Source organism: Corvus hawaiiensis, chromosome 10, assembly GCF_020740725.1.
Source record: "Corvus hawaiiensis isolate bCorHaw1 chromosome 10, bCorHaw1.pri.cur, whole genome shotgun sequence".
Lineage (NCBI taxonomy): Eukaryota > Metazoa > Chordata > Aves > Passeriformes > Corvidae > Corvus > Corvus hawaiiensis.
The window spans coordinates 19,186,543-19,199,166 of record NC_063222.1 but is presented as its reverse complement, the minus strand read 5'-3'; the positions used below and the strand labels follow the sequence as shown (position 1 = coordinate 19,199,166).

General features: G+C 42.4%; 1 protein-coding gene across 1 annotated transcript in view; it reads right to left on the bottom strand.

Moving 5' to 3' along the window:
• The window catches only part of DIS3L2 (DIS3 like 3'-5' exoribonuclease 2), a 184,724-nt gene that overhangs the window by 154,224 nt on the left and 17,876 nt on the right, over positions 1-12,624 (bottom strand). The window contains 4 exon segments of the mRNA XM_048314282.1: positions 1,357-1,458; positions 5,568-5,621; positions 11,536-11,678; positions 11,969-12,127. Of these exon segments, the coding sequence (XP_048170239.1) occupies positions 1,357-1,458; positions 5,568-5,621; positions 11,536-11,678; positions 11,969-12,127 (458 nt within the window).

The window sequence follows — 12,624 nt, the reverse complement described above, 5'->3', positions numbered from 1 at the left end:
TGGTTATCAACATAGTTTTAGTGAACTCTGACTTGGAGTCTTGAATAGCGATCGAAGAAATTTTGCTCTGACCCTCAAACCTGGTTCTCAGAGGTTACCAAGATAGCAGCAGACCTCCTTCTTTTATTTGTATATGGATATACCTGTAATATCTTAGATCCCACTTATGATTGCCTTTTGTATTAGGTAGCTTTGTATTTACTTGTGTCAATAAATACTCAGGTCCTTTACTCATTTTATGCATACTTAAAAGGAAGAGACAAGTTCTAATATATCTCAAACCATCATTTCAGTTGTTATTAGATCTGAATAGGTAGAAGGTTCAGCAAATGACCAAACTAAAGGCCTTGCATTTGCAAGTCTAAAAACACACAGCTTCAAACAAAGACAGAGAAGGTAGCTAGACTGAGTAAAAAGCACCAGGCCAAAGTAGTTCAGACCAGTCCCCACTCTGCTGGAAACATCCTTACTATTACTTTTGTCCAAAAGATATACAACAGTCCTTAAACTCTCAAGAAGAGTTCAAAAACCATATTTGGAAAACAATTTGTGGTGGTTCTGTCATGCTTACATGTGAAAACCCATGTTAAAATTGCTAACTGTAGCTTCCATCACCCAGCAACTAGAGAAAAGGAGCAAAAACTGCCCTTGCATAGTAGTGTTAAAAGATAAACCTGCAAACAAGATAATAATCCAGATATTTGAAAGGACAAAGTTTGATTCGGGAAAGAAATTTCATGAGGGAAAGAAAAAAAAAAAAAAAACAAAACAAACCCAGACAGTGATCTTAGTGAAATCCTCAGACATGAAAATGAAAGCAATTGTCCCACATTTGTATTGCTCCAGTCATTTCACACATGCTTCATTCATGTAAAGGGAATTACCACAAAATCTGGAGCTGTGACAAGATAAGCTTTTCATGGACTGAGGACCCAAAAATTAGAGACACTTAATCATAACTAAAGCTTTGTGAACAACACTTGTCAAATACATGAGCAATTGCAAACACCTACACAGCACTATCCAAAACACCACAGCACGAAGACAGCTAAATAACAGATACCAGAAGTCACCTCTGACAACTGTGCTTGGAACCAGCCTCTGTCATCAGACTTTCCCATACAGTGATAATGAGAGCCATTCCATGCAAAGAATGAGGTTTCAACGCCTCAGGTATCACTTCTTCCAAACATTGTAATGGATAAAGTCTTTTAATGAACAGCAGCATAAACTGCAGTTTAGCCAATCTGATTTGTAGGAAATCCTGTGTTCTCTGTCTCAGGCCCTACAAGTTTAGTGATGAAAATTGTAATAAGCTCTTTCTCTCAAATCAGAGCAAAAATATACTGAACTGACCTTCCATTGATCCCTGGGAAGCAGTTTCACCACCACGATGTCACAGTTCAGGGCTCTGTTGCGAGCAACTACTCCGTCAATAAAGATATCGCGAGTCCCATCCTAGTCAAAGAGGAAGAAAAGTAAGTGCCAGACCAAAACATATTAAATCATGGCTGTTACGAAGTTTAAAACACTGCCATCAAAAAAGACACACACCCTGGTGAGACAAACATCCTGCAGTTGTGCACAGGAATAAAAATGGATTCACCATATGTCCTTTTACATACAGCATCTTTCAACAAATAAGTACCTTTGTATGGATGTGCCAGTACAGTAGTTCCAGGCTATTTACACAAGACAGAGCCAAGCCCTCAAGATGTGTTGTCTCAGTTCCTCTACAGTTACTCTCGGGAACAAGTAGAGAGTTTTCTGCCGTCACAGCTCTTGACACATTAATTTCCTGCCTCAAACATTCAAAGCCAGTGTTCAGAACAGACAAATGTTCAGAACTGTTTACAAGACAGCCTCTGCAAAGTGCTCCATGCAGAGCTCCTGCTGCTCTCCTGGTGAGGTGGGAAAGCAGGGACATGCAACTTCCAGATCAGCAGGTCACTCTGTGAAGGTGGTCTGGATTGTGGTTCAGGATGCAATCTCTTGTTTTTCAAACGAGTTAATACCATATATTCTGCATTTGGCACAACTAATGTTAGAAGATATCCCAAATAATGATGACTACAGATGCCAACTGCAAGCCAGGAGATCTTTTACTGTAACAGACATGTCAGGACACCTTCTCTGAATACTCTGGGTTAGCATACTTGCACAAGAGCCTCTACTAATTGCACACACTATGATTATCCACCTCAGACATGTCTGGCATTTGGTTACTCTAGATTTAGTTTGGGAGATTTTCTTCATGGGGTGAACAAAGTTTCCCGAAGATGCCAACACAAAGATTTTAGTTTTTAAAGGATTGCCAGTTTTGTTCTTTTTTTTTTCTTTTGATAATTATTGACAGTGTGCTTGCTGCTTTCATTTCTGCTTTCCCATAAGTCAGTATACAAGAAATTCCATGTGTCTGTTTACAGTGCAATGAACATGTCAAACAATGTGAGCATTTAGTATCAATATGAGCAGTTAAAATTGTTTTGCTAAAGAGAGTTGTCTTTGCATAGTTTTGAGGTACAAAAAAGGAGGTTGAGTTTCTTCAGATTAGTACTTCATCGTCTTTCAAAGAAAAAAGCAGCCTCACAAGACTTAAAGTCTTAATCACAACTTCAGCTGTTTCTCAGACACTCCTGAGTCTCATATGCGTGAATAAATCCAATCAGAACTACCAGCATGCTCAGTGTCCAAGAAAAATTTCTTTTATAACCTGAAAACATGAAGCCCTAATACATAAGTATCTTACTCTGCTTAGATACCAAAACAATAAAAGGAAGAACCCTGCCATGATGTGAAACTAAGGCCATCCTCCAAGAGACCAAATTACTCTTAGAAAGAAAAGCAGCAGCAGCTCAACAGCTGTGTGAAAGCTGCCTCCCATGACAAGATGCAGAAAAATTGCAAAGCCTCTTGGACCAACATAATTCAAATTGGAAACCGTTCTTTTCAAAAAGCCAGATTTTTTACACATGGTCATATTCCTTATTTCTCCCCACCCTTTCCCTTCAGCTCCAACTCTTTACCTAAATCCATCACACACATAAAAATGAAAAGTTCAAAGTCACTTTTTAAGGCAAATTCCTGGTTTGGGGTTTTTTTTGTCTGTACCTGTAGCTGCTCTGTGCTGTAGGACACAGGCTGGCATTCACAATAATTTGCTCTATACTTTTTTCCCTCCTCTCCCATGTCCATGAAAATAAAAGACCTTTTCTTCTGTAAAGGTACTTGATGTGTCACACCACCTAGTAAAAGCTGCATTTGCACACTCGGCAAGAGTCTGGTCTTTAATTGCACCTACACACTCTCATTCCAAACAAACAAACAAACAAACAAAAAAAAAAAAACAAAAAAAAAAAAAAATATATATATACACACTTACATACACGTATGTTTGTATGTACACCTATTTTACAGCAGTTAATTTCAACATCTGCAACAAAGCTGTAATCAGAAAACTGCCATCAGTTTTGGTTTTCCCTCCAAAAAGAAACATCTCTGTATCTTGAGCTACAGGCTCACAATTGTTGGGTGAACTTACGCACTTCCAAGAAAATTTGTGCATCCCAGTTTTTCCTCCGCACAGCTGACACTTCAGCTTACTAATGCAATTAAAACGGCGCTGAATGACAACAGAACACAATCACTTGCAAAGTCTCAGCTGTCCCTGGGGTGCATCTATTGGCCACAGTGGCTTCAAGACTTCTGCAGCCCCCTCCAGGCTATCTCTGCAGATATCTCCAGCAGTGCTCCCTATCCCCCTCCGACAAGAGATCTGCAGTACTTCCATCTGCTCTGGAAGTGTCTCCCACAAGCACAGCACAGGTCCAGTCACTGTCACTCACACTCAGCAGCACCATCCTTCACACTGCCACTTCAAACCACACCACCCTGCGCAGGGAACACACGAGATGCGAGGCAGAGATTTAAACTCCTGGGGTCTGTTCTCTGGGTAGCTTTCAAGAGAAAAGCCCTGGGCCTTCCCCTCAACTCTTCATGCAACAATAAGACAAGCAGACAGAGCACATGTGTGGCAAGAAACACGCAGGGACTTTTGGTGTCAGAAGGTGAACAGCTGTTGCACTGAACTCCATGAAGCCATGGCCAAGTCAGAGCTGAAGAGAAAGGGGTACAGTGCCCTCATCAACAGCAGGAAAGAAAGGGTGATTTTTCACAGCTGCAGCTCTTGCAGCATCTGTCAATGATGGGAAGTGCTGCAGAACACCAAGGCTGCAACCCCTCCATTATGGCAAATAATGTTATACAAAGGATAAGCTTTCCCAAAGCATCTGTCTTAAAGGACTGTGCCCACACGAGCCAGAGTCATCTTCATCCAGGTGTTGATTCTGGTATTCATCTCCATAAAGGGCAGAAAAGTAGAAAGATAGCTGAGATAACCACCTCTGCTAGCCCTCCTTAATGTATGCATTCCTGCACACAGAACAGGCACAAGGCAACAGCTGGACACTAGAGGGGCGATTAGGGGTAAAGGCTCACATCCAAATAACTCATGAGAGTAGCTGAATTTCTCTTTTAACCTTGCATTTTGTAAATTCAGAGAATACACTTGACAGCTTATACTTACTACACCTACAAGAACACCTGGCAAAGGAAGCATCAAAGTTCCTTTCCCTTACACGCTTCCCCTCTGATGTACCAGAGAGCTGCTCTGTACTTCTTCCTCTAGTTAATGTTACTGTATTCTGTGCTGCCCCAACCTTTCCCCACCCAACCTTCTCTAACAAAGCTCCAAAACATTGCCCCAAATCAACAACATGAACTGAAAAACACCATGAATTTCAAGGCTTTCAGTCCAAGCTCCAAAACAATAGTGCTGTCAGTAGCAGGGACAACAACATAATCAGTGTTTCACTGTCTCAGGGCAGGCTCTGCCTTCTCATCCCCACACCAGCAAAACATTTGAATATAAAACTCATTAACAGCAACACTTTGACCAAGTCAGTTCGACATAAAAACCTTTGGCTGTGCCAGCTGTGAGGTCACCTTCCCGACTGGAAGGCCCTGAAATTGCAAGAGTCCTTCTTTTCTGTCAAAATAAGGAAAGAAGAGAAAAGAGGTGCAAGCCAGTCCCATGTGACAGAAGCACATCCCAAGCCAACCAAGATACAGCCCGCGCCAAGGCGGGCACATGAAAAGGAATCACACATATTATTTCTGGAATGACTTTTCAAATCAGCTCATACAGCAGATCGAAAATGGAGAGCATATTTGTTTAGGGGAGATTAACTTAAATCAGTGGAAAATCTAAAAAACCTCTGCAGCCATCAACCAAGCGTTTCTGATTACGCTATCTGGTGGTCCTCAAACCTGACTTCAGCTGGCCTCTGTGGGACCCTGCAGTATCCCCAACTTCAGCACAAGCGAAGAGTTTCTTTGAGGTATGAGAAAGCAGGATTTGTTTGGGAATATTTGATATAAAAGAAAATCCAGATTGTGTTCATTTTTTCCAACTCATTCACCTCTGAGTGACCTTCTGTGCACAGCATAACTCCTATATTAATGCACCTTTACTTATGAACTTTAAAGCATTATAAAATTACACTTACTGGAGATGGAATGAAGGCTTCATGGTACTTCTTAGGATTTATTCTCAAGGGTCCCTTAAAAAAAAAAGAAAAGGAGACAGATTATGCCTGAATCTTATTAATTTTATATAACACCAGTTAAATTAGAGAGCTGTGGGTAATATATCTACTGTGAAACATGAGAGATACATCTAAATTTCCATTATACATTTCAAGTCTTGACAACTTAGCATCCAAGCAACTTCAAGCCAAAAGGCAGTTTCATGATAGGCTTAAGCTGATCTACTGCAGTCTGTCATCAAAGAGATGTTGAATCATTAGTTGTTGCTGCTACTGGGTGAACTGAGGATCCAAGCCTACCCGTTCCTTTCACATATTTTCTGCTGAGCATCCACCAACTTCGTTAACAAATGGATAATAGAAACAATTTGGCTCGCTCTGTCTTGGAAAAGGAGAATGTTGGGTTTGCTTATTTTGGAGGATGCAAGGAAAAAGTAAAAGAAAAGCTGAGCTTGCATGGCAGCAGGTATCATTCTTATGGGGCTCTGGCTGCTTAGGCTGTTCCTGCAAACAGACAGCAGCAGTAACTCTGTGATAATAAAGTACATTTCCAAAAAAGAATCAAAAGGATTTTCCAAAAATAAACATTTAAAGTCTACAGGATTAAATTCTGTTTAAACATACTTAAAGGCAAACTATCTTAAATATATTAGAAAATTCCATGGTCTATCTCTTTCTGCTTTGTTATCTGCCAACTTCAAGGCCAAGTCACCTGCAACAAATTCATATCACCCCTCCAAAGTAAACCAACCAGTTTAGCTGCTTGCACTCAGGTCCATCCAAGAGAAAGGCAGAGCCAACCAAGGCCTTACAGGCTACACATTTGCATCCCAAAAGGATCCTGGAAATTGGGATTCAGGTGACTGCAGTTCAAATTGACAGCATTTGAATCTTATGGGAACACAACTTAGGTATCTGTCTTCCAACAGGCTTTGCTCTGGGAAGAAACTTTAAAAATTTCTCTACTTGTGTATTTGAAGTAATGTTAGCCAATTTATTATACAAACAGATTCCATCTGTTTGCACTTCTGTGTTAAGCAATCATAGGAGCATCTCACAGGAATTGCTTCTTTAAAACTTTACTGCGGCAAATCATTTTTTTATGTATTCTGGGAAACACTCAGACAATAGGAAAATAGAGCTGATTATATGTTAAAGCTTTGCTGCCTTGAAGAAGATTTCACAGATTTATGAAGATTTTCCATTGCACTTATTTGCTAAAGTATGCCAGCAAATACAGAATACCAGAATACCAGCAGCATGTATTCTATACTCTTCACATACTATTTGAGTACTTTGCTGCACTGTCTCGTTTGATATCTCACATAACTTGTACTAACAAGGACACTTGCACCCATGGCAGGAACAACCACACTTGCACCCATGGCAGGAACAACTTTCTGATGATTCAAGTCAGCTTCACAGGTTCTTGCCAATAAAGTTACTAACCTTATTGAACTTTCCCAGTGAGACACAAAAGGGTCACGATTTCTCAAGCTGCTCTGCTAGACCAGGGCAGGCAGTACTCAGACTAAACTTCGAGCATCCCAAACCAACATGGAAACAGCATGGAAACAAAGACAACCCACTGAGAGCAACCCTGGGGTATTTTATGCTTCAGCAAAGCAAGAGCTGACTTGCTGTCATCAGTCTCTGTTAGCACTGGTACCCACGGATGGAAAACTCCCAGTGGTCATCCTCCACTTATTTCCCAGAATCAGTCATCAGAAGCTGCTACAGAGAGAAAAGAAAAAATGGAAAGGGACTGTTGCTCTGCTTGACAACGAATCAATTCCCATATGTGGATCCTGTTTTCCTCTGCAAAATCCCCTTGAATAGTTTGGGACAGCTGTCAATCAGTCAGGTGTAAATACCTATCATGCACATGAAAAATCAGGGTTTGTGCCCATGGCCCAGAAGGCACCAGAGCAGCAACGTGCCCATGGATGCCCAGCTCCAGCAAATGCACAGAGAAGCAGTGTTACCACATTTATTGTGCAGCCTGTTTATCTGCATTTTATATGCACTACCTAATTATGATCAGCATTAGAAGTCTTATATCAAGTAATGTTAAAATACTTCAGCTCTTTCCTTTAAGCAAGAAACTCACAAAATTTATCTTAGAAAGCAGATGGGCCCTATTATCTGTGCCCATGAAAATCCTATTTACAATGTTGTACATTTCACGCTGTGATATCATATCTGGAACCAGTCACTCTCCCCATCTGCAATGAACAACTGTTCTCATATGTGTATTAGGGGGTGAGGATCTGGCTGCAGAGTCTCGTGATGTCACACTAATATTGTATTATTTTACAATAGCTTGCGAATAATAGCTGCTATATTTATCAGTGTTCTTCTGTCATTAGGGCCTTTGTTATGAAAGGGAAGAACAAGGTCTGCAGGAAGGTCTCTAAAACACTTTCTGATGATTCAAGTCAGCTTCACAGGTTCTTGCCAATAAAGTTACTAACCTTATTGAACTTTCCCAGTGAGACACAAAAGGGTCACGATTTCTCAAGCTGCTCTGCTAGACCAGGGCAGGCAGTACTCAGACTAAACTTCGAGCATCCCAAACCAAGCCATTTATAACAGCTATTGTAACACATATGCCTAGATTTGTTTGTATGTACAAAACATGAAAAAAAGGACAGGGTTCACAAGTATCTGATTGCTACCAAGGCTTTCTTTGAAAAAACAATCCATGAAAATCAGGGAAACCCCAGCTTTTACATCCACAAAAGAACAGCTTTCCAAGGAGAAACACCCTCTTAACAGCAAAGCAGGCTCTGCACCTCTGTTCGCTCCGCCTGACCCCAGCAGCCCTGCAGGGAGGGTCTGGGAGATGCTGGAGGCGTGGAGCAGACATGAGTTTCTGGCTGATGCTTCAGAGGATGATTAGAGTCCTTTGGGTCAATGTTCTTTAATACACAGCCCAATTTCATCTGTTGTGTATAACCATCATCGTGCGCTCACGGAACGACGCAGGAGTTATTCAATCTTGTTTGCCTTCAGGCCATCCGGTGTGATTCCAACCAACCCAATACGCCTGGTGTTTGCTCCCTGCAGTTTTAAGGGCAGGGAAGTGGGAATTCTATGCACTCATAAGCGCCTGAGCTCAGATCCCTTTTCTTGTGGAAGGACACTTCCGCACACGTCGCACGACAAAATGAATCCAGGAGTCCGCAGGGCACACTTCTCGTGCTACTTATCAAAACCTGAGTTATGTCAGATACAGGACCAGAAGCCATTAAGACCAATAGTACTGACAGACGTCAGCACCCATAAAGATAACCTTTCACTCTTCCTGATCTGGAGCTGCCTAATCTTTGTGGCACTTGTGTGTCATCTGAGCAATCCCCAGGTCTGCCAGTAGTTTCTGTGGGTTGGGCTTTCAGGAATACTTTGTTGCACAGCTGCCACCGTCCAGCAAAAATCTCAGTGTCATGGTAGGCTCCTTTCTCCCTAACAGAGCTCTCAAATTCTCATCCAAATATAAGCAGATCCAGTGCTTCCAGGATGCTCTAGGGGACACCCCATGTTCAGAGTCATGCTGCTGACTGGGAACACTCCAGTTTCCTCAGGACCATCAGATTCAGACTAATAGGTTTTTCCTCCCCTTCCATAGGCTGCTGTGGAGCCTTTTTGCAGGTTACCATGCCAGAACAATGCCCTCCTTTTGGGGATTAATACAACAGGCATTTGTTCATTCTAGCTCTTGCTGTCTTAGAGAAAACCACTGAATATTTGTCCATTCACTAAAGCTGCTTTCAGGATCTCACCTATCCTGGTTGAGGCTGCAGTGATGAATGGTCTTGATGAAATCATAAGGATGAATGAACTGAAGATGAGAAATACTGAGCTGGGATGTCCATGATGTAACACTCAGCTCAGAATGATTAAATCCAGCTTCTACAGTCTCAGTTGTTTCCCTGAGATGTGGAACTGGATGAAAGGAAAACAGATACAGCCTAAGAAAGCACGTATGACTCTTCCAGTTACACAGCACATCACCTGGAGTAGACACTACACATTTACAAGAGTTAGGGATTTGTGGGGTATGCCCAGCCCCCGCCCTGGAGGGACGTCTGCTGAGATAAGGAGAGTGCCTAAACCTCCCAGCAGAACTCCCCTGGAAAGGGAGCTACTCTTAATTATGGTGAGAAGACAAACCCAGAATCCTCTGGGAGACCCCATGCAGATCCTTTGTAACCCATTGGCCCTTACCCCCTGATGCCCACCCCCTGTATCCCTATAAAGCCAGCCCCCTGCCCCTGTGAGGGCAGAGAGAGCCCGTCCCTGGCTCCCCTTCACCGAACTAATAAAGCTACTCGTGTGGAACAGCTACATGAGCCTCTCGTCTCTCTCCCTGGTCTGGCCTGGGGGCTGCCCTGCAGAGCTGAGCTGGAATCACGAGCTGATAATCACTAAAGAGCTGACAGCCTCTGCACGGGCCCTCCTAGCCAGCAGCTGAGGGAAGACACCGGGCCTCGGGAAGGCGATTCCTTTTGGGACCATCTCTCCGGACCGGTCACAGCTTCCTCGGTCAGAGCTACTGACCCCTCACCAGCTGTCATAGGGATTCTTTTGCCAGGGATCATGCAATCACAGGTCCGTGGGGACTCAGCATTTCAGTGGGATTCTCAGGTAGTAGTCACACAGCCTGATGTGCCTCATCTGCAGCTGCACTTGACCTCATAGGCAGCCTACGCACACTGCACTTAACGCTATCAGGCTGTTACCAAAAATGGTGCCAAAAATACTCCCAAAGGTAAGGCAGGAGCTTTAGTTGATGCCATATGCCAGTGCAGCCATGAGGGAAGTCACAGCTTAAGGCTTCCATTTCCTCCCGCACCATTTACTTCCCACTGCAGATGTCTGTGATGCTCTTTAAAAATGCACTGGCCTGAGGTCTAAGTAGCCCAGTGGACCATGCTGATCATCAGCAGGGACATGATTTCTCTCAAAGCTAAGAGTGCATGAGATTGGTCTTCAGAATGGAATCAGGCAGTCTTTTATGTAAAATCCTCATCACGCCTCCAGAGATTATACCATTGTATTAATATACAAGAATTATTATGCAATTATAACAAAAAATCAGACAAAATTGAGGTGATGTCATTTGAGACTCCAATGTATTGGTAAAAGTAAATATCACAACCTCACCAGCACTACAACATTAATTAAATGGTAAGGGACCTGTCTGTCTTTGGGTAAACAATCCCTCAGCATGGATGTCATGCCCTCACTGAGTTCCACCTGCCTTTTTTCTCCAGCCAGTCTGATCTCACTGGGATGCCAGGTGTGTCCTGGAGAACATTACACCATGTTGAGGACTACCATGAATGTGGTGCAAGGATGCTCTCTTCTTCTCCATCTCAGACCTGCCAGCCTTCGTGTAAATCTTCTCTATCCAGCAAATAGGACAGCAAGACCACCCCCACATTCTTTAGAAAAGAATTGCTGCCTAATGATGGCTGCAGTTTTGCTGCTCCAAAAAGAAGCACAAACATTTTTGAGAGAAAATTCAGCAAGAGGTATCTTGCTAAAGGCATTTGTTTTTACTTACACTGACACAGACAGAGTCTGCCAGCAACTGCTGTTGTTTTGAGAATTATTTGTAAAAGGAAGTGTCTCCCCAGTAATGACCATCATGGCCAGCAGACTGTTCAACCAGCAATCTGCAATTCATCACTAGTGTGGATCAGGAATTTTACAGAACATGCAATCAAACAAAAAACTACTTCAGAGGAATGCAGAAGATTCCATTCCACTTGTAGAACAGCCTGAGAAAGGGAAAATATCTTCCTCTGGCATCTACAAGTGATACATCAATTCCCTGTCATCAGCTGCTGCTGATTTCCAACAACTGCCTGTGATTTTCCCAGACTTATCACAAGAGCATGGACACTGTATATATTTCAGGCACCTGAATTAGCTCTCCCCTTTTCAGTCCTGCTGAAACATCTTCCTTTGACATGTAGGCTTCAAATATACTCTTCTTCCTCCCTCGAGTGGGTTTATTTAGATTCCTTCTGTCCCCTGATGTTGGGACACCAGCATAGGATCCTCCTGCAAACAAAAATTTGTAAGTGTTACCTTGCCCACCAAACATGTCTATGTTTCTTAACAGAATCTGTACAGAGGTTTTATATTCGAAGTTGACTTTCTGATAACAGTTTGCCTAGAAATACTGGCACCCGACTTCAGAACACCAAAAAGCCTGGAGTAATAGTATTTTACAAATGAACAGTCTTTTACAGCTCATTTTAAAGTCAATAGCATTCATCCCCGCCCATCTTTTAAAGCACAGGCTTCAAGGCAGCTAATTCCTCAAGCTTGTACACACACTGCTTTAATACCTCTGGGAGTTCCCAGTTGTCTAGGATTTATTCTGCTGTCTGAATTGTTCATTGTTTCTGTCTGCGATTCAGAGAGTTGTCTCTTCCTATCGAAGTTCTGGGGAGTTCTTGCAGATTCAGAGTTGTTTCTGGTTCTTGCAAACCCTCTTTTTTCTGCACCTGAAACCAAATACAGGTTTGAAATAACAGGGAAGGGAAGAGGAACCCCAGTGCCAGCTGGTGGTCCTGGTGAAGCTCATGGTCTCTAGTTCTTCAGTACAAGTTACAACCATGAGTCATAGCCTTTATCCAAGAGAAACAATGTCTTCATTAGTTCATTTGTAATCTGTTGGCTCTCTGGGCTTCATAATACACCACTAACTTATTTTAGCATAAATAAAAAGCTGGAAATTACGATGCTAAAATTGGATACAACCCTTCCAAAATCCTGGGAAATTCATTAGAGCATATAAAATGTGAAATTGTTAAACTGCTTCCAAAGTCTCCACCCCATTAAGCCCCCAAGTAGTGAGAAAATATAACTTCCCTACAACTTAATTAACCAGTTCGGGAATCAAGAAAGCAAAAAAAAAAAAGAATTCTTAACAACCCACAGTGGAATTACTAACTTTGGAGCTACCAGAGGCAGCACGGTACACAAGGACACCAGAAAGAAG